The sequence below is a fragment of the Squalius cephalus genome, assembly GCF_949319135.1.
Source record: "Squalius cephalus genome assembly, chromosome: 15".
NCBI lineage: Eukaryota > Metazoa > Chordata > Actinopteri > Cypriniformes > Leuciscidae > Squalius > Squalius cephalus.
Genome location: NC_137136.1, coordinates 8633212 through 8653411, shown reverse-complemented (window position 1 = coordinate 8653411; position 20200 = coordinate 8633212). Strand labels below are relative to the sequence as shown.

At 37.8% G+C, this 20200-nt stretch overlaps 1 protein-coding gene across 1 annotated transcript in view; it reads right to left on the bottom strand.

Moving 5' to 3' along the window:
• Positions 1-17024, bottom strand: part of LOC307172009 (neural-cadherin) — a 114929-nt gene extending 97905 nt beyond the window's left edge. The window contains exon 1 of the mRNA XM_079893996.1: positions 16113-17024. Within this exon, the coding sequence (XP_079750122.1) occupies positions 16113-16800 (688 nt within the window). The 5' untranslated portion in view covers positions 16801-17024. The remainder of the gene's footprint in view (positions 1-16112) is intronic.
• Positions 17025-20200: the final 3176 nt, after the last annotated feature.

Sequence of the window (20200 nt, the reverse complement as noted above, 5' to 3'; positions counted from 1 at the left end):
TTGCTAACTGTGTAAGATGACACAGTCTTTTATGTGAGCCCTCGGAGGCCAGGTAGTATCTGCAGATTCTTCGTTTCTCTCTCTCTCTTCCTCTGTCAGGACTCTCCCAGCAGAAACACACGAGGCAGAAAACTTCAAAGGAGTCCCTCACACTCGCTAGGAGCACAACTTCAAAGCTTGGACTTGTTACTCACTGCAAATATGTGTGTTCAGCTAAAGCTCACCCAAGATAACAGCCCCAAATACACTGTGGCAATTTCATACTGGATTCAGGCACCACTGCAACCTGAGAATTGACTTCTGCGGCATAATTAAAAGCGAGTGTTTGGGACGGGGGAGGAAATTGTTTCAAATATACAGTCTCCTCTGAGCTGCGTCCTCATTGAAATGCACCTGAAGAACTTTGTGTTGCTGCTGAATGCTCCTAGAGAACTTTTGATTCAAGGGAGTCTTTGGCTCTGTGTGCAAAAACACCCGGTATTAACATTCATACAGGGATTGAACTGAATTGGACAGCTCTAAAGTATCCAAGTGAGACAGACCACCTGAAACACATTCATCCAAAGTTCAATTAATACAATTAATTTGATTAAAATGACCATTCTGCTCAAAACATCATGTTTTCATTGATATTACAATTTGGTTATATTATTTAACTGTTTTTCATCATATAAAGTGAATCATAACATGACAAAAATCCAAGGATGATTGATATTTAAATTTTAATTGGCTGATCCCGATAAGCCTATAATTTTTTTCAAGATTATAAATCTATTCTACTTTTTACTTTTTACTTTTAATGTTTTTAAAGAAAATAAGAAATGTAAAACACTAAAAATAAATAAAATGTTTCAGCTACCCAAAACGCTCTTAAAGGGTAAAATCTTTGCTACTAATCTATCATTATCCTATATCTAGTTCTTGATGATCGAAATCTTAACATTTGTGAAAACAATTAAATAGTCATTATTGGACGCTAAATATTCAATGACTGACAATTAAAAAAACTGTGCTGATTTTAAGTTGAATAATATTATATATAAAAATAGTGTGCCGACTTATTTTATCAGCATTCAGTAACACACACTGACATAGTAAGCAATGTGTGAAGTCAAAAAATTCGACTCTCCCCTCTATTAAATTTCATCATAAGTGGTCACTGGAGACCTATTTAAAAAGCATGTTAAAGTCAACATGGAAGAGCGTTCAGAGCATATTTTTCTATATAAAACAGAATATTCAATGAGAAAAAAAATACATGGTGGGTCTTGATTGTATCCAGCGGGAGTTAACCGAATTGTGAAGTATGACAATGGAGCCCAAAAAGGAAGGTCGCAGAAACATAAATCATTCACAACATGACCAGGATTATATATCAAAATAAATACTGTTGGGTGAATTATGATTTCATGTTGGCTTATACCACGTGTAAAAAGTGCCAAACGGACACAAAAAAGGACGTGCCGACTTTTCTCCTTGTCATGTCTTGGTAACAGAGCAGTGTGAAAAGGTGTTTTGGCATGAAAATAAGCATAGCGGATATTTCTGACTCCAGCACGCCAGCACCTCTTTGTTCCCATTTCTCTCCCTGATCCCAGAAAAAACAACAACACAGACGTGCGACGCACAGCACAATTTACACATCCACATCAGTGCACACAACAGGGGCAAACACAGGCACACTGCTTAAACAGGCAGCGCTTTTAACCCCTCTGGGTGTGTGTGTGTGTGGGTTGGAAGGGTGTGGGGTAGAAGACATACACACATGATTACACAGATGTTCATCACATCACATACAAACATCACATTTATACAGAGCGAGTGTGCGTGTGTGTGCTTAACAGAGGAAGGTTTCTCAAGTAGAGAGCTTTAACACCTAGCTGTGCTGAGTTTACAGTCTACCACCTCATTACAAAAACAATCTCAGCCTCGACACACCACACTCTGCATCACGATCGACACACTGTGTGAAATTTTTAGCTCTTTCATCACCTTCTTAAAATACTTAAAACATTTCATTCTCAAACCATCCACACCTTTTAATGGCAGCTGACGTACTGCACCCCAGAGAACAGAGGAGACGCAGCCAAAAAAACTCACATTCTCAGCTTCTGAGGATCCATTTTCTTCACTGTTTCTGTCATCACAGATAATAAATAGATTACAGAAGTAATGCATTTTCTCAAATAAATGTGAGGGGTTCTTGCCCAGCATTGCTATGAAGGTTGATAAGGTGCTCTGACTTTTTCATAGTGTGCTACTAAGTGACACTAGGGTCCTCTAGGTGGTTGCTAGTTCAAAAGTGATGAAAACAATATAATTTTGTTAGTTTTTGCAATTATACTTCTACAAATGTATAATGTAAAACAATTTTTTAAATGACCATGCAGTTAAAATCTTTAATTTTCCATAAAACTTTTACTGTAATATTAAAAACATTAATAAACATCATGCAAGCTTGCTCATCACGCTCTTATAAATGATATACAGGATCTTGAATTATTCATCATTGTTTATAAGAGTAATGAAAGATTCTGAAAAAAGTGTGAAATGAATGGCAATGGCAAATGTTATCTCTTTCTTGGCTTGCTACTGTCACAATCTTTTTGCCAGTCAACTACATTGATTATGTCTCCTTGCAAAGTAAGTCAATGGATGAGAGGAAAGGTAATAGACCGAGAAATAAATGAGAAAAGAAAGATACATCTTGAAAATAAGATTGACTGATCCAGATTCATAGCTAATGTACAATGGTAAAGTACAGCAAAATAAAAATATGCTAATATGAATTGGTTATCAGTATCACAGCCTCGAGTGGCTTATTGCTTTAATGCACCATACCTACCTATAAAATAAAAGACTGCAGAATAGGGCTGAATGATATATTGTTTTAGCATTGTTATCGCGATAGTCACATTTGAAGATGTGCAATGTCAAGTATAGGGATCGTAGTTGATCCGTACAAACCAGGCCCCATGGTTTGAAGCACATGTGATTCTCAAATTAATTGCAAAGTTTAACCATCGTTGAGTGTGTTTTAGGTCCTGTCAGTTTAAACATTCAAGCGAACCATACGAGCACAAGAAGATGCGAAACAGAACTCAATTCGGATTTCATGCGTTGTTTTCTGTGTGCATGAACAGAGCATTTTTTTACAAATATTGTGCAGCCCAACTGCAGAACTACTAAATGACATACAGATAAGGAAATGACCCCACAGCTTCTAAAAGAGACATGTGTTTCAGATTTCCCCTGCAGGAAGGGTGACCCATTGCATCTCTGACACCCACAGTCCCCTTCCCTCCAGAAGCTCGGAGCCAGAGGTCAGTGACGGGTGGCCTCCAAACAGACAGTGAACATGTGGAGAGCATCCAGTAACTTTCCAGATACTGCACTCTCTGCCCATCTTGGAATACACAGACCTACTTCTATAAGTCTTGCATTTAATGCACTCCTCTAACTCGACAAATAAAAAATAAAAAAATAATCATAAATAAATAAATAAATAAAGGAAATAAAAAGTGCAAAAAACATAAGAGCCCATGTGACGGACAGCTCAAAGGAGAATCCCTGACACAATAATGAATTAAAATTTCATTTAAACACTGTATTATTGACACACACTTTCTAGCTTGTTTAACGTTTTAATGAAAAATATGAATTTTTTTTAGCATTTATGAAACTAAAACAATAAAAAAAATATTTTTTAAATGTGATGGGGCAATGAAAATATTGCCAGACCAAGTAAAAAGTCATAATACTGTCTTGACTGGGCATTTCTATTTTCAGTTTGGACTAGTGCTAAAAAACGCTCTGTATGACAAAGATTACAACAAAATGAATGCAAAATTATTGGAAGTGTTACGTAAAAGTGAAACGCCAAAAATTCACATGCTCAAAGTCTCTGCTGATCGACTGTGAGTTCTATCTCCTGTGACTGCTTTCCTTCTCTCCCCCTCTCACTTTATCAGGGCTACGAAAGAAAACCTGCTGGTCCAGTCACAGAGTTAAAGGCTTTAGAGAAGCCGCGCTACGCTATTTAGCCTCTAGCTTGGGCAACACACAAGGTAGATAGGTCACGGGAAACTCCTGTGAAGCTCAAGTGAGGACAGAACCTTTCCTGATATTCTAAGCAAGGGAGGAAAACGGTTAAAACTTCACACAGTCTGCTCATTAACGGGACCTTCTGTTTAACTGAGTTTCCTCTGCCTGTTCATAAATCAACAAACACTCCACAAGCTGCAGCTGAAGCCTTAATACCCTGTGTGGTGAACAGGCATCTTAAATAGCCTATAAGACTCACACAAAACAGACCCCTGTAGTCACATCCATTAATCTTTGAAATCGCATCTGCTCAGTGCAAAATATGTGCATACAAGTTTCCAACGACAGGGTGGTGGTGCTGCCCGACCTAGAACCAAGTTTTCAAAGCAGCAATTCAGTCTAGCAAGACCGATGCAATTTTATTCGCTATAATTTCTGATCAGGATGTGGTATCAAAGATTGCAATTCATTACTTTGGATGTTAAATATGTTTTCAGAACTTAAAGAATCAGCACCTTTTTATTGGAAAAAAGAGCCACAGAATCTGCTGACATAAAGCCACATGAATGCTGTTGGTCTTCAGTGCTTTGTTTTAACCAGTAAGCTGGAGCATGTTGTTTAAGATAATAAAAAATACATGAGATCAAACATTTAATAATTAATTCGTTCTGCTAAGGTGCTGGATTGTAAAATGATGTAACAACAGCATCAAATAGAGAAATTAGGCAGCCAAAAGTAGCAAGACAGCATGATATAGTTAGGAAGAGCCTTTGGTTATGTTTTTGTTGCGCGATATTTGCCTGTGGATACGGAAATGCCTTGTGGACGTGTTGCCCTCGTTTCTGGACGAGCTTTTGGTTCTGACTGTCGTTTGGATTTGGCATTGAATCTGACATGGCTCAGGGCAACACAATGCAGCTTTCATGTTTCCAATCACATCCCGGTTATGCAATCTGCCTCCGCGGGACGTGCCGGAGAATGGGTGCACATAAAATGTTAGCATGCTGACCAGACTGGCATAATGTTCTGGTTAGGGCACCTCTTCCTGTCTGTGCTGGGCAGATTTCATGAGCTGATGGTAGCGGGATGCTGTTGTTAGCACTCCATTAGAGATGATGGGAGAAACATCTGTTTTGTGAAAGAGACAGAGACTTCTTCCAAAGTGGCTTTAAAGTTTTAAGCTGTGTGGTTTTGTAAAAGCACACAACCCCACTTAAAGGGAAAGGTCACCCAAAAATGAATACTCTTTTGGGTTAAGTCGACTTGCGTACAGCCGTCTGCCGGAAGCTAGTTATTTTAGTCGATAAAGTTTTAAATATGGATATTTTTCTTACACTAACGCATCGCTTCACTTCAGAAGACCTTTATTAACCCCTCTGAGCCGTTTCAAGTACTTTTATCACGGATAGATGCACTTTGATGGACTTCCAAAAAAATATACCCATTGACACCCATTATAACGCTTGGAAGAGCCAGGACATTTTTTTAATATAACTCCGATTGTATTCATCTGAAAGAAGAATGTCATATACACCTGGCTTCAGGGTGAGTAAATCATGGGCTAATTTTCTTTTTTGGGTGAACTATCCCTTTAAGAAGTAAAAATATGATCAGCCAAATCACATAAATAATCAGGCTTCACGGACATATGGAGAGAGAACAAAGGCACTAAGTCAGTACATTAAAGTCAGACACTAAAAATTAAATGAAAACTTTTAAAAGGGAAAAAAAGGTTTACAAGAAAGAGTATTATAAATTGACTATCAACATCATAAATGGAAACTAAAATTACATTTAAAGTAGGTTCAATTTAAATTCTGTTACAAGAAGCTCAATTATGAGTAAAGAAAAGAGTACCATCAAAAATCAATCATCACATGACCCCATTCGTGACCAGGATCTGCAGTTGCACACATCAAATCGAACTACTCCACATTTGGGATCTGAATCTCTCTTACTTTGCAGTTCAAGACCAGTTTCAAAGCAAAATGCCAGGATCTATCCTCCAATGAAGCCAACAGACAAGATGTTCTTTAAAACAGGGCCATGGGGTTAAGTTTTCACCTGACGGGAATGTCAAGTGGTAAATTACCCAAACCTGTCTTCCCAGGCAGTGAAGATGGTTTCAGCTTCTGTAACCGGTCCTACTCGACCCGCTCCGAGCCCCCATTTGAACCAGGGTCTCCCGCGTGGAAGGGGAGCGCGCTAATTAACACGCTAAACACCATAGCCGCTAACGTCAGTCGCTGGCGCGCCTCTTGAGGCCAGAGGAATTAGGTTTACACGCACAGCTCTTACTGGCCTACGTCTGTTACACTTCTAAAAGCACTGACCTACCAGGCTTCAGGGCTTGAAATGTGATGAAACAGAGTAAGGTAGTCTCCCAAAGCTTTACCCTGAGAAAACATTCATTGCTCAAGCACATTCATTGTTTTAATTGAAGCTTGAAATAAAATGATAATAAAAATAAAATTTTCCCCCACAAAAGTATTTTTTTACTAAGATTCATGTAGTCAAATCAATATCCATTTCAAAACTTGTCATGTAAATTGAATAAATTATGCCTTTTGAGTCACACCTTATGCCTTTCTAGAAAACTATACCCATGGGGCCGAGCATCAGTGCTGTAGGGTATGTGTTTATTTCACAAGACTAGTCAATTTGCAGACATCTCCAGGACAGACTCCAATTGAATGCAAAATCTTAAACTGTGTTTGTTTGTTGATTTTCTGCCGTGTACAGACCTAATAAATCACTGCGTATTTGCTTAATTGAGTTCTGCATCTTTTAAATCTTTAAACGAGTCCCTCTTTCTGTAAGTTTATTTTGGCTCTTTGAAGTTGGCATTTCAAAAGAGGGAGCTGCAAAGCAATATGCAAATGATGATCTAGGACTGAGCCACAGCCCCGTATGAAATCGACAGTAACACGAGAGCTTTTCGACTCCGTGATTGCTTACATAATATTGATTTCCCATCATAGTTCATTGGCTCATGAACGTTCCAACACATGTTGATGTGTTCGCCTCATCAAAATGATCTGTCTCCTCTGACAACCAGCACGGCACCTACAGCTACACGCTCCCACTAGCTTTGCTCCAAGAGCACAAGCCAGGAACAGCTGGTGTCGGACTCCTGGAGACTGGAGTGTGCACGCGTGTGGCGCAGGTGTTCCTCCAGTTGTGGGCTAAAAGCCTCGCAGGCCCAGGTGTTCATTCACAACCTGCTGCATATTTGGGTCACAGTACTGGGGGACTGAAAGAAAGAGAGGAATACAGATCGGGATAATTCTTTGCCACCAGGTCTCAAGACCAAATGCAACCCAAGCTTGAACATATTTAATGATCTAATTAAGTCTCCATGTACTTAAAGTGACAGTTCATCCAAAAATTTACATTCTGTCATTATTATCCATCCATTTATTCTCCAAACCGCTTGTCCTCTGTAAGACTGCGGGTCTCATTAGTTACTCACCCGTATTTCTGTCCAGTCTGAGAGGAACATTTTAAATGAATAACAGCTTAATTGAGAAAATAATGACAGAATTGTCATTTTTGTGTGAACTATGCCTTTAACAATGTATGCAATGGGTCCTTTTTCCTTGGGTTGCATTCAGCTTGTGTTCTAGCGGTGACATCAGACAGTTGCCAAGATTCAGCAGACGCAGGCAAACTGTAGAAAGAAGAGAGGGGGGGGGGGGGGGAGAGACAGATGCTCGCCGCAAACAGAGTTCACATAATTACTGTGTGTCAGGGCTTTGGAGAGCTCTCATTTTCCACCGTACAAAGGAAGAGAATACAGGAAGAAAACATGCTGATCCCACAAACTGTATCGAAATGCTTGGCACACAAACCGGTCGGCAGATACAATTTTCATGTTAATGGCTCTAACTGTCAAATGACTTTAACAAAGTATCTGCACACTTTTCAAATCAACTTAATGCCATGGAATAACGAAGTTTGTTTCTAGACTGAGTGCAGGACTCATTGAGTCACCAACATTTCTCTCGGCTGAACCCCTCTGACTTAAAATGTTATAAATACCCCCTAAAGCTCTAAAAAAACTAAATGTAGTTACCATTTCAATGAACATAATAAATGTCACAAGTCATTCACATTGTTATTGCAAATAATTAAAGCTAATTTAATCATTTTAATAAGATCAGACAAATTCTCTATAGGCGTGTTTCCATTACAGATTTGCGCAAAACTTTTGCGATTTTTTCTAAATGTCGACAAAAAACTATTGCGAAATGACGGCGTTTCCATTAACCGATGTTATGCGACTAAAACTTAATTTTTTCCTCTCGCGATAAGTCATTCCAAAAATCATGGCAACGGACGTTGGTAGGTTTATGTACTATATCCCAGCCACTGCACTAGCCATTATTATTAATCAAAGGAGACGTATGTGTGTTATCCAATCATTAATGATAAGGAACGACCCTTATACTTGAGAGCGGCACATATGAGGTGTTTCTGGGTGTTTCTCACTCATTTCTGCTTCGAGGTCTTGATTGTGGCATTTATTTGAGGTTTAGAATCCAGTATTCCTGTAATTATTATGTCTTTTATGAATTTAATAAAGAACTCTGTCTCGTATTCTGTCCAAACATACCGCGTCATCTATGTCAGGTGACCTGTAAATGCGCAAAAACTGTTTCCATTGCAGTTTTGCGAAATATTTCTTTTTCGAATTGCCTGAAAAACCACCTCAGGCGAGCATAAAAACTTTTTTGCGATAAATGGGAGTTTTTGCGAAAATAACGTGTTTCCATTAAGCGTATTTTCAATTCGCAATTTCAATTTGCGCAATTTGAAGGGTAATGGAAATGCGGCTTATTATAAAATGTTTATTTTATATATGTTTTAATAATTGTATTAAAATGTAATTTAATTTCATTTATTAAGTTTTTATTGACTTCGGAATTTTATTTCACTTCTTTTTTTATTTATATTATTTTATATTACGATCTCACAAACCACCAGTTGAGAAACGTCTCGGTTACTAATGTAACCCTCGTTCCCTGATGTTACGACTGATAGGGAACCATGGTCTAAAGTGGTAAAAAAACAAAAAAGCTGCACTATTCTCAGGTGGACAATCACAATGGCAAACATCTCACCTTATATTTCCAAGGGCTATTACACAATGATATTAAGCACTGTGCAATTCTATCCAGTGGCTGCACTTTCCACACAAAAGGGAACAGTTCGTCCTCATTGATCTCTTAATGGAAGAGTGTTCAGCTAGATTGAAAGACGAATCAAAACCTCACATTGGCAGAAGCCCCCAGCTTACTGATATCAGTTCAATCAGCCGAAACTCTGATCGTCAGCTTTGATAAATAAATTTGTGACTGAAATCCCACAGTGGAAGGTTTAAATTGAATGCACTTGAAAAGCAATTTCTTTTGCCATGAAAGTGAGGGATTTCCGAAAGGGAGGGAGGGAAGAGGAGTGACAGCGTTCTTCTCCAGGAATTAAAATAAATCCAAGTCAGCGTGACCAATTTAACAATTAAGATCAAAAACTGAGGCTGAAACAGGAGCCCCGTGTGGCTGAGGCTTGGTGCAGTTTACCACAGGGCGAGAGGACGGGGGTTTCTGACGACCTTGCCCTAATTCATCATTAAAAAACACCATAGCTCTGGGCCACTACATATCCTGTCAATAAACTATTATAGCACAATGGACAGGCGGCCTGCCATGCTGGCATGAAGCTCAATTAACTCTGAGGACAGGGTACAGACAGAGAGATCAAAACAGAAACAAACAACAAGCAGAGAAACTGAGCAATAGAGTACAATATAGACGGAGAACAGCTGTATTTGTATTAACTAACATTAACAAAGATTAATAAATAATACTGTAGCATATGTATTGCTCATTGTTATTGAATGTTAGTTAATACATTAACTAATGTTATCAAATGAATCTTTATGATAAAGTGTTATCAAACTAACATATAAATAAAATAGAAGCGAAAGTATTTGATAAACATACTATGTGCGGAGAGCATTCGCTCAATATCATTAATTTGTGACGGAGGTGGCATTTAGCGGCTTTTTTACATATATACATATAATAAAAAATACAAATACATGTAAATGTATACATTTATAAATAAATTAATAAATGATTTTCATACTTATGTCCAGTAAATATTATTGTATCATGAATATCCTGTTACCATGATGTAAAGCTACTTGTAGCATGCATACCACCCATCCTTAACAAAAAATACTGTTTTGTCCTTCAGTAGCAGACTTGACAATAACTGACAGTTTTGACTTTACTAACGGGTGATCTCACACGCCAAAAACCACATAAACATATGCGTGCAACAGCACTCAAAATACACACAAATCCTCCTTTCTCACCAGCCCTGTTCAGCCCTCAGTAACACTGATTCAAACTGACCCAGACAGCTCTCCAGGGCTTCATTTACAACCAAAAAAGATCATTCTGTAAAGCTTTGGCTTCGTCACAATAGTATATCCTGCAGCGGTCTCTGAACTTCTTACATACACACACTCGCAACAGCATGAATTTAAAGGCACAATTAAAATCGCTTCGTCTCAAACAGCCGCCCATCACCCCGCGCGCAATGTGTGATCTTCAGAATAACTCAGCGCAGGGTGAAATCTCCTGTGCACATTGCTATAATAGTCCCTCTCTCTAGAGCAGGGGATCATGGTCAGGTCCTTAGGCTAACCACAGCAGATGGGGAAAGGACTAATTGTACAAACCAAACTAACGGGTGAGAAACGGGTGGTCTGAGATGCCTCTGAGCATTTGAATTCCTTCTGCCGGTTGAATGCGTCACTGAAGGGCACAGGGGACAAGAAGATTCCAAAAAGAAAACTTTCCCCAGAATTATGATCTGATGACAGGTGATTGATGAAATATTTAAAGAATTATATTTAGTTAAAAGGTGTCTGGCAGGAGAGGAGAGTGGGTCATTGTTCTCGTATGGATTTATTGTCAGTGCATAAGTGATGTAGAAGTAATTAATGGACCACTACAGATAAACAAACCTCCTCAAACTGACAGCATGCCTAAGTGAGCATCTCTTCAGATGACTAATGAGTGACATCTCTAATCACCTGCCCAGGGCGGCCATCACAACCATCTGCAACGTTCATATTTCTCATTCTAAATATAAAAACAACAACACCATTTCATATTGTTTATTGTTCCAATACTTTGTCATGGGCTTATTACAGGAACAATCTCACTGGAGTAACCTGGGGTTAAGTGCTTTTCAAGGGTGATGGTTCATGGCTCAATTCTTGTGAGGAACAAATTAACAACCTGCCATTTACCAGCCCTCTCTGGTTCACACACTACTCTGCAAGGTTCACACTAAAGTGTATCCCAACTTGCTGCTTTAATATAGAATTCCTCTTTTATTTGTGGTGCATATATTCACTATTTAACTATTATATTCTATATACACACTACCATTCAAAAGTCTGGGGTAAGTAAGGTTTGTTCTCTTTTTTTTAAATAAATTAATACTTTTATTCATCAAGGTTGCATTAAATTGATCAAAAGTGACCGTACAGAAAATTATAATGTTGTAAAAGATTTCTATTTCAAAATAAATGCTGTTCTTCAACTTTATTATTCATTAATCCTGAAAAATAAATTTAACGGTTTCCACAAAAATATTAAGCAGAAATATTTAATAAGAAATGTTTTTGGTCACCAATTCAGAATATTATAATAATTTCAGAAGGATTATGCGACACTGAAGACTGGATGCTGAAAATTCTGCTTTGCTATTTAAATGAGGGTCCACACAATTGTAAAGCATTTGCATACTTGCATTGAGTATTTTCTCTTTCCTGAATAGCAAAGAATAGGCTATGTGGTTTTTTTTTCAGACTTTGCACCTGACCTGAGTGTCCACAGCTTGAGCTAAGCTAGTGTGTGATAGAAGAGGCAATACTCAGAACAAATCAAGTGCACGTAGGAGACAAAAGGGCAAGCTGCCCCTAATTACAACTTAAGTACACTCAACATTTCTGAGCTCGGAGGGAGAAGGACAATTGGAATATAATGGGTCTTGAGCCAAAGGGAACTCCACAACACTGCCTCAAGCTGTGAATATCACTGTGAATGCAAGGTCACCGATCTATGCCCTTGCACTTTGCTGGGCCCTTTTTGATTTGCTTTTATTGACATGCATGAGGTGACCGAGGGTGAAAATGTCTAATGGAAGCCGGATGGAAACTCCATGTACTGATGGTTGAGGTTCATTAATAATGCAGTCATTAGACACCAGCATTCACAATAACTTGCAATGGCAAAGTGGCTGAACGTCATTAATTTTCAATTGAGAGTTGCTGATTTCTGGCAACATAAGAGAAACAATAGTAGTAGCAGTGACCTGACAACATAGTTTGCCATCCATAACATATATGTTATACCATGAAAATATGCTCTTTCAGAGTTTTTTTTCCCCATGTGTATAAGTTTATCTACACACAAATCACAATCATCAATCGTCATATTTTTTAAATTAAAAAATGAGGGAAACTTGAACCCTTCCCATTATAAATTGACCCTATAAATGGAAATTAAGTGGAACTTTAGACTTAAGTTAAAGAACAAGAACGTGCAAAATGTTCATACTGTATGTAGTATACCTTGTAGTGGGCTATGACACAAAGATGGCCACTGTTGTTAAATCAAGTAAAATAATAATAAAAAACTGGTGGTTTTGCAATATAAATACACAGAGGTAATTACTCAAAAAAATATGGTCAACCAACCAATTTTACAATTGTTGGACCACTTGCGATAGAAATGACCCAGATGCTATGGTGTAAATTTGCAATAACTTACTTGAGAAAAGTTATCTAATTACATACACATACATGTATTAAAAAGTGTATCTGCACTTCTGCAGTGCACTCAAAGTAAACACCAGCTGACTTCTGACTGTCACTTGTCATTTTTTTCAAACAAGCACCCAATCATTCACCCTTGCTTCCTCTTTTTGACCCACCACTGCTCCAGACAAGCTCCTCAAGCAGACTATACAGTGTTCAGAGACAGATAAAGTTGTTCTTCGTAAGGCTTTTTTAAACTTTCATGAGTGTATGGATTCTTTAAGGCTGGAAAAGAGAAGAAAGCGTACAGCACGCAAACCATTATCAGTGTTTACCAAGCCAATGAAGGCACCACAGGGATGGTCTTTATGAGGATTAGAAAGCTGCCCGCGGTCCCGACTGTGTGCGCTGCATAGTAATGCTAATGCTAATTGTGCAGGACAAACTGTTAAGCCTCTCTGCTCTATGAGTGACTTCTTGATTAAATGGCAAGTGACATTGGGGTGAGTCAACCATACTGGTGTCTCTCATCCAGTACTGCCGTTATACAAATGTGACAGGCCAATAATATAACAGATATTCTGAGGGCATATAGTGCTCCTAGTAGAGTATGAAGCTAGCAGTGCCAAAGTCATGGGTTCGATTCCAAGGAAACTGGATAGACAGATAAAATGTTTATTGCAACCATACAAAAAATATCAAAAGAATCAAGAACCGGGGAAATAAAATAAAAAAATCACAAATATATTGATACAGGACAGCCCTCATTTTTATGTGCGTGCTAAAATCTTGTATTGCAAAGACGCTGGCAACAAGAACAAATAAACTGCTATTTACAATTCAATCTAAATTTCAACAAAAGGAAAATCTCAATTGAAAAATGTCTGGCATAAATCAGGTCTGCATCTATCCAACTGTTACCAAGAGAAGCAAAATTTTGAATCAGATATCAAAGAGTACAGGGACTATGAGTGAGTATGTCTTCACTCTGTTAACACAGATGGGACTTTCTCATCCAAACTTTGCACATAAACGGGACAAAACAAACAGCGACGTCCCAAAAGCACTCAAACGGACTATGTTAGCAAGCATGAGGCTACACAATGGATTCAAAAATAATTGTCTCCCAGAAGACCCTGCATTGGCTTGACTTCACCAAACAAGTGCTTGGAGAGAGAAAGTCCTTCAAACTGCCTCCGAAAATGAGACACAAAGCTCTTCTACTGCCAACAGGACTGTGTTTCCATTGTGCTGAATTCTCACAGAAGAGTGGAGAGGACACTTCACTGTGTTGTAGTGTTTTAAAGAGAGGGCAGTGTTGAAATGACAGAGAGGATAAAACAAAACCTGTTCTGGTCTTTGTAGACCAGACTAGGATATTAGAAAATGCAGCCCAGACAGTATTTTTGTTGGTGAAATGACAAAAATGGACAGAGCATGCCAAAAACGCAACCAGTGTAGTCCCACAATCACGAAAAAAAATACTAGTGAATCAAAAATATGCAAATAGCTCTAAAAGACAAATTACCAGTTTAAATCAGTCTGAAAGACTGTGAAATGGACCGTATAACTAAAAGATTCCTCAATAAATTATATTTTAATCAAATGGAATCGAAATCTACTAGATAGCTTATCGGAATCAAATCTGTGAATTACAGGACAGGACTGCTAGAATGAAGAAATAAGTGAAAATAATCAAATGAGATGAAGTAGCCTATCTTTCACTAAATTATCTTAAAAAAAAAAAAAAACATGCAACATGTTTATTTAATATATAGCCTACACAATTTACAAAAATAAAGTTCTATATCATCGCTGTGAAACCCCCATTTTGAAACCTTTATTTTTTAAGAGTGTAGCCTAGTTTTTCCAGCAAAAATATTCATATCCTCATGTATACAAGAAATAAAATAACTAAGACTTTGGTCATACTGCCCACCCATAGTCTAGACATATGTTAGGCAGATGATCCATAGATTCTTAAGTGTAGAAAAAAAACTCGTTTAATTTTAAAAAAGCCACATGTGTTCACTGTTGATGATAGAGCTACAAGCTCTCATCACAACTTAAATTATCCTGTAACTAATTCTCCAATCAGTAGATGCGAGATCATTACAAAAGACATTCCTCAAAGGATTTGGAAAACTTTACAGAAATGTACATTCTACACATTTTCTCTTTTCAAGGGAACACGTGGCACCATTTTTTTCAGAGGAGCAATTTCAGTAAACATGTCAAGAGGTATATTCATCCGATCTCTGAATTCACTTTGTCAAACAATCACAGAGATGACCTCAATCAGAATCACAAACAACCCCAATGGTGTACTCAGGTGATGGACTGGGACCTTTACTTGCAAAAACAAACATTTATATCCCCCAAAGTCAACTACACATCTGCCCCAGCAAAGGTATTTGAGACCACATGTGCTGCAGACTACCAGGTGAATAAATATCACTAATTACCCCAAACAAACATTGAATAAAGGTTTGCATTTAGAGCTCTGATTGCAAAATCAGACCTGCATGACCTCAACCACTTAAGCTAAGTTCTTAGTCATAATTAGAAGACTTTCTCCATAACATTTATGTTCACTTGAACCCAGTTACTTGATGATACAAAGTGATCTCATTTGAGTTCAGCCAACATGTCCTAATGTATCTGTTTCACAATAATTCAAGCTGAGCTATGAGATGTAGGCCTACCATACCATTACAATAAACACCACATATGCAGCATCCCATCAACTAAAAACTCATTATGACGCATTCCTTTGAATATTGTATTACGTAAGCCTATTGTATGTGGATTTTCTTCCGTGAAGCTGTGAGGCGCAGTGAAAAAGCAAATAAGCCCCTTAAAGATAGAAATATCGATGGTCCAAGACGATGCGCTCTCCTTCATGGACATGGTCGTGGTCAGTTTTCAAATCGAATGCAAACTTAAAGGAACAGTTCACTTAAAATGTAAATTCTGTCATTAGGCTACTAAAATGACACGTTAGGCAGAAAGACAATTTCAGTCACCATTCACTTTCATTGTATGAAAAAGGTGCAATGAAAGTGAATGGTGACTGGAGTCTCATGTCATTTTATGTGAAAAGAAAGTCAGGTTTTGAACAGCATTGTTGAAGTGAATGATGACATAATTTGCATTTTTGGGAGCGCTATCCCTTTATATAACACAAATTAACGCATGAACTGTGAATTTAAAAAGGCTATGAACATACCTCTCATGTTGTGGATTTTAACCATGACCTCGGCTGTTGACATCAAACGATGCGCTAAGTACACGCGTCCCAAGTCTCTTTCTATCTGAATCGGTGAGTGTCCGTCCGAAACCACCTCGAACCACTTCTTCTCGAACTTCTGGTCCGGTACCGTAAAGATCAAGTCTCCGACTTTCACATCTTCGGAAACTGTAACGGTGTAGGATACTGCTTCAGAAACGGCTCTTGGCTTCCTAACTCGGCTTTTAACATCGGTAAGAATATCTATTATGTCAGTTGTTACGTTAAAAAGTCGTGTATTGTCGTTTGTATTAAGTATCTCTATTTTAACCGCCACTTCTTCTGCTATGCAGCGCGGCAAGCGCGCGATCAACGTATAGGTAGATTTGGACTTCACGTCAAAAGTTTTGGTGGTTTTTAACACGAATCCTGTGTTGTCCAGATATTCAAGAGAGAAATCCGACGAGTTCTCCCCTGTCAGAACTGTTTCAAGTCCAGGCAAGTTTGATTTTTTGCATTTGTCTTCCAGAGGAAAAAGAAACCCAGCGACAACAGTTCCAGGCGGTGCGTTTTCCTCAGTTTGTCCATAAAAAACAGTCGAATGCACAAACGGAATGGCAATCAAAATAATTAAAAAACATGCAGTAGGAAATCTGAAAAAAGTCGGATTCCGTAAGTGCGCCCTCATTATTCCATCAATTCTGCCACTCTGTCCTTAAAATCTGACTTTTATCCCTTATGCATCAATAACATGCTACAAATGTAGCCCAAGCCACCATTAAATAAGATAAATTAGCTTTTTGCAAACTATCTACGGTTTAAGTTTTCAATACAATATGTCAGTGTTTTGTGTGTTGCTCCTCGACCGGCATCATTCAACCACGCTCTCACTCATTCCCACATCCACCGATACACAGCATCTCCATGTGGTACCCAGGGCCCCGCCTTCAAAATGTGAGCCAATCACAGTGACGGAGGGGTCGGCCTGGAGGAATAGACCCTCCCACTAAATTTGAAAAAAGATATGCAGCTTTCAATAGTCAAAAGTAAGTAAAGTTTTCAAGGATGCAGTTTAAATTGTTGAAAAGACAATGGGTATTCCTTTCAGATGTTTTTTACAGCGACATTACTAAGAAGTTTGGGGTCAGTAATATATTTTTAAACAAATTAATACTTTTATTCAGCAACACATTAAATAGATCAAAAGTGAAGACTTTTACATTGTTAGAAAAAAATGTTGTTTCAAATTGGACTAAATACAGTTCTTTCTATTCATCAAAGAATCCTAAAAAAAAAATGTATCACAGTTTCCACAAAAATACTAAACGGCACAACCGTTTTTGACTTTGATAATAATAAGAAAAGTTTCTTTAGCACCAAATCAGCAGAAGGATCATGTGACACCCGAGGACTGGAGTAATGATGCTGAAAATTCAGCTTTGACATCACAGCAATAAATAACATTATACAATATATTCAAATAGAAAAGTTATTTTCAATTGAAATAAAATTTAACAATATTAGTTTAACTGTATTTTTGATTAAATCACTGCAGCCTTGTTTAGCATAGGAGACATCCTTAAAAAAAAAAAAATTACCATCCCAACTAATCATTTATATAAGATGCCACAGATTAAATAAATAAATAAATAAATAAATAAATAAATAAATAAATAAATAAATAAGTAAGTAAGTAAGTAAGTAAGTAAGTAAGTAAGTAAGTAAGTAAGTAAATAAATAAATAAATAAATAAAGTAAATAAATAAATAAATAAATAAATATATATATATATATATAAAAACAAAAGTCAAAATTTCTTCTCACTAGATGGAGAATCTAAACCATCGTTCGATCATCAGCAAAGGACCACCAAGGTAAGTAACCTGCCATTCAACTACAGACTAACAACAAGGATTTTAAATGTGCCAGTTACATGGGGGTCACATTATTTTAAAAGTGTCTATCAGATCTTTTCAGTCTTTTGAGATACAGCAGAAACACAATTAAGTATCTGGATTGTGACAGAATAATGCCTAATTCATAGACATTTCCCAGAACACTAGGACACACTTTAGATTAGGGTACAATTCTCACCAACTAATTATTAACTTTGCTTCAATAAACTCCTAATTACTGTTTATTAAAGGAGAACTCCGGTCAATTTTAACATTGAGCTCATTTTTTTGTACATTTGGAGTGCTGTCAGTACAGAGAACAACGACAAAAATCGGTGTTGCCTACACCGTGTTATCCTCTTTTTAAAATTTGCACCCTGTTGACTTTAATGGGGCAAGTTTTAAACCTGCTTTTAGCCTCTTAACATCCTTGATGTGTCATTACAAGTGCACAGGTCATGTGAGTGATTCCTTCGGAGTGAACACGGTGAATCTGACTGCAGTAGATGTGAAAGATATGAATAAAAATGATATTTATTTAGCCAGCGCTCATACCTGTATTTACATCCTGTTTTCGGTCAAAGTCCATAGTAATCGATTGTCGAGTTCACGCGCATTGGTTTAGTACCTATGATCATGCGCATGCAACTTACTGCTCTACAAAGGGCAAAATATTGTAACCACACATTTTCTACAATTGAATTATGATGAAATAACAGCAGTTCCATAAACACAGCCACTAGGTCAATACCCATATCTTAAGAAGTCTGACCAACTAGCTAGCCAAGGCTTACTTTTTACTATCAGTTACTTTATGGATTCAAAGAAATTTGATATCAAATCAATCAAAATGTAATCAAAAAACTTTAAAGACATTTTCACTGTTGCCATAGTCACTGCATTATGCCTTTGTTGGATGGCATATTTCATATGGCTGCTCTGAAACACTATTAGACAGAGGGTCAAGGTTTGGCTGGTTATAGCTTCAGCCGCCATGCTGGAAGATTCCATATCCACCCCTCACTCATTGTCATCTGGCTGATGGATTCAGTTTGAGGCACAATGGACATGCACAGACAGGTAAGATCGAAACAAATCAGCCTGTGATTTCAAACATCCTGCTGTTGGTGCTACAATGCCGAGCTAGAGAATATTTTATTCCGCAATCCGTATGGTAATAAATTAAGCCGCTTTGTATTGCAAACAAAACCTTTTTTTGCCATGAGGTCAATTCACGATTGCACACTCCTGATCATAATTATTTTCTTATTAAACCACATTTCATTTTTCCCTTTCATTCCTTTTCAGTTTGGTAATTAGCGCTGGTCTGTAAGTGCTGGGTATTCCGTGATGTTCCATCATAGAAACGCATAATGGGCACATACAGCATGTATTGTCTATATTGTCAAGGCAAGGAGATGAATAGGATGGGCCCGATTCCAGTCTCCTTCTTTTGATGTGTAACAATGTTTTTCGAATCAAACTGCTTTTCAAATGGAAATGAAATGAACAGATACGAGTGCTATTATGGATTCTGTAGTGGGGGATTCATTACAGAGTTGTTTTTTCCCCTAAGCTCTTTGTGGATCTGTAACCATTTTATTGGGCATCTGTAAAGGAGCAAAATTATTCAAAAATTTTCAGGGTTTTAAAGTAATTCTCTGTCACTCTGCAAAAATATGAAACAGTCAAGGCTTTTCATTACTGAAAGGAATACATTCAAAATACTGTCATTACTTATAATCCGTTGTTCCAAACCCGTATGATTTTCCTTTTTCTGTGGAATACAAAAAGACAAGCTTTGGAGGATGTTTGTGTTCCTCTGTAGGCTAGGTAAATGACTGTTATTGGCCAGATCTTTAGGTGCCGTTTACACCTGGTATTAAGATTTGGTCGATTTATTTTGGTTTGATTGGATTGGATAACACAAAGACGAGGGAGACACACACCCGTCTACACCTGGTATTTTAATCTGTCTCTTTTGTCCACTTCCAACCACTTCTGTCCTATGGGCGGGTTAATGTATGTATTGTTTTTTCTCCAGATTTCGAACTAATGAACAAAATAAGCTTGCGCAATTTACATATGAACACGTCGGGAGGAGACGACGGAAAAACATACGGAGAGCAGCAGCTTTCGTTTCTGCTCTGACAGCCACAAGACCACGCCGAACGCTGTGAGAAGTGTGTTAGA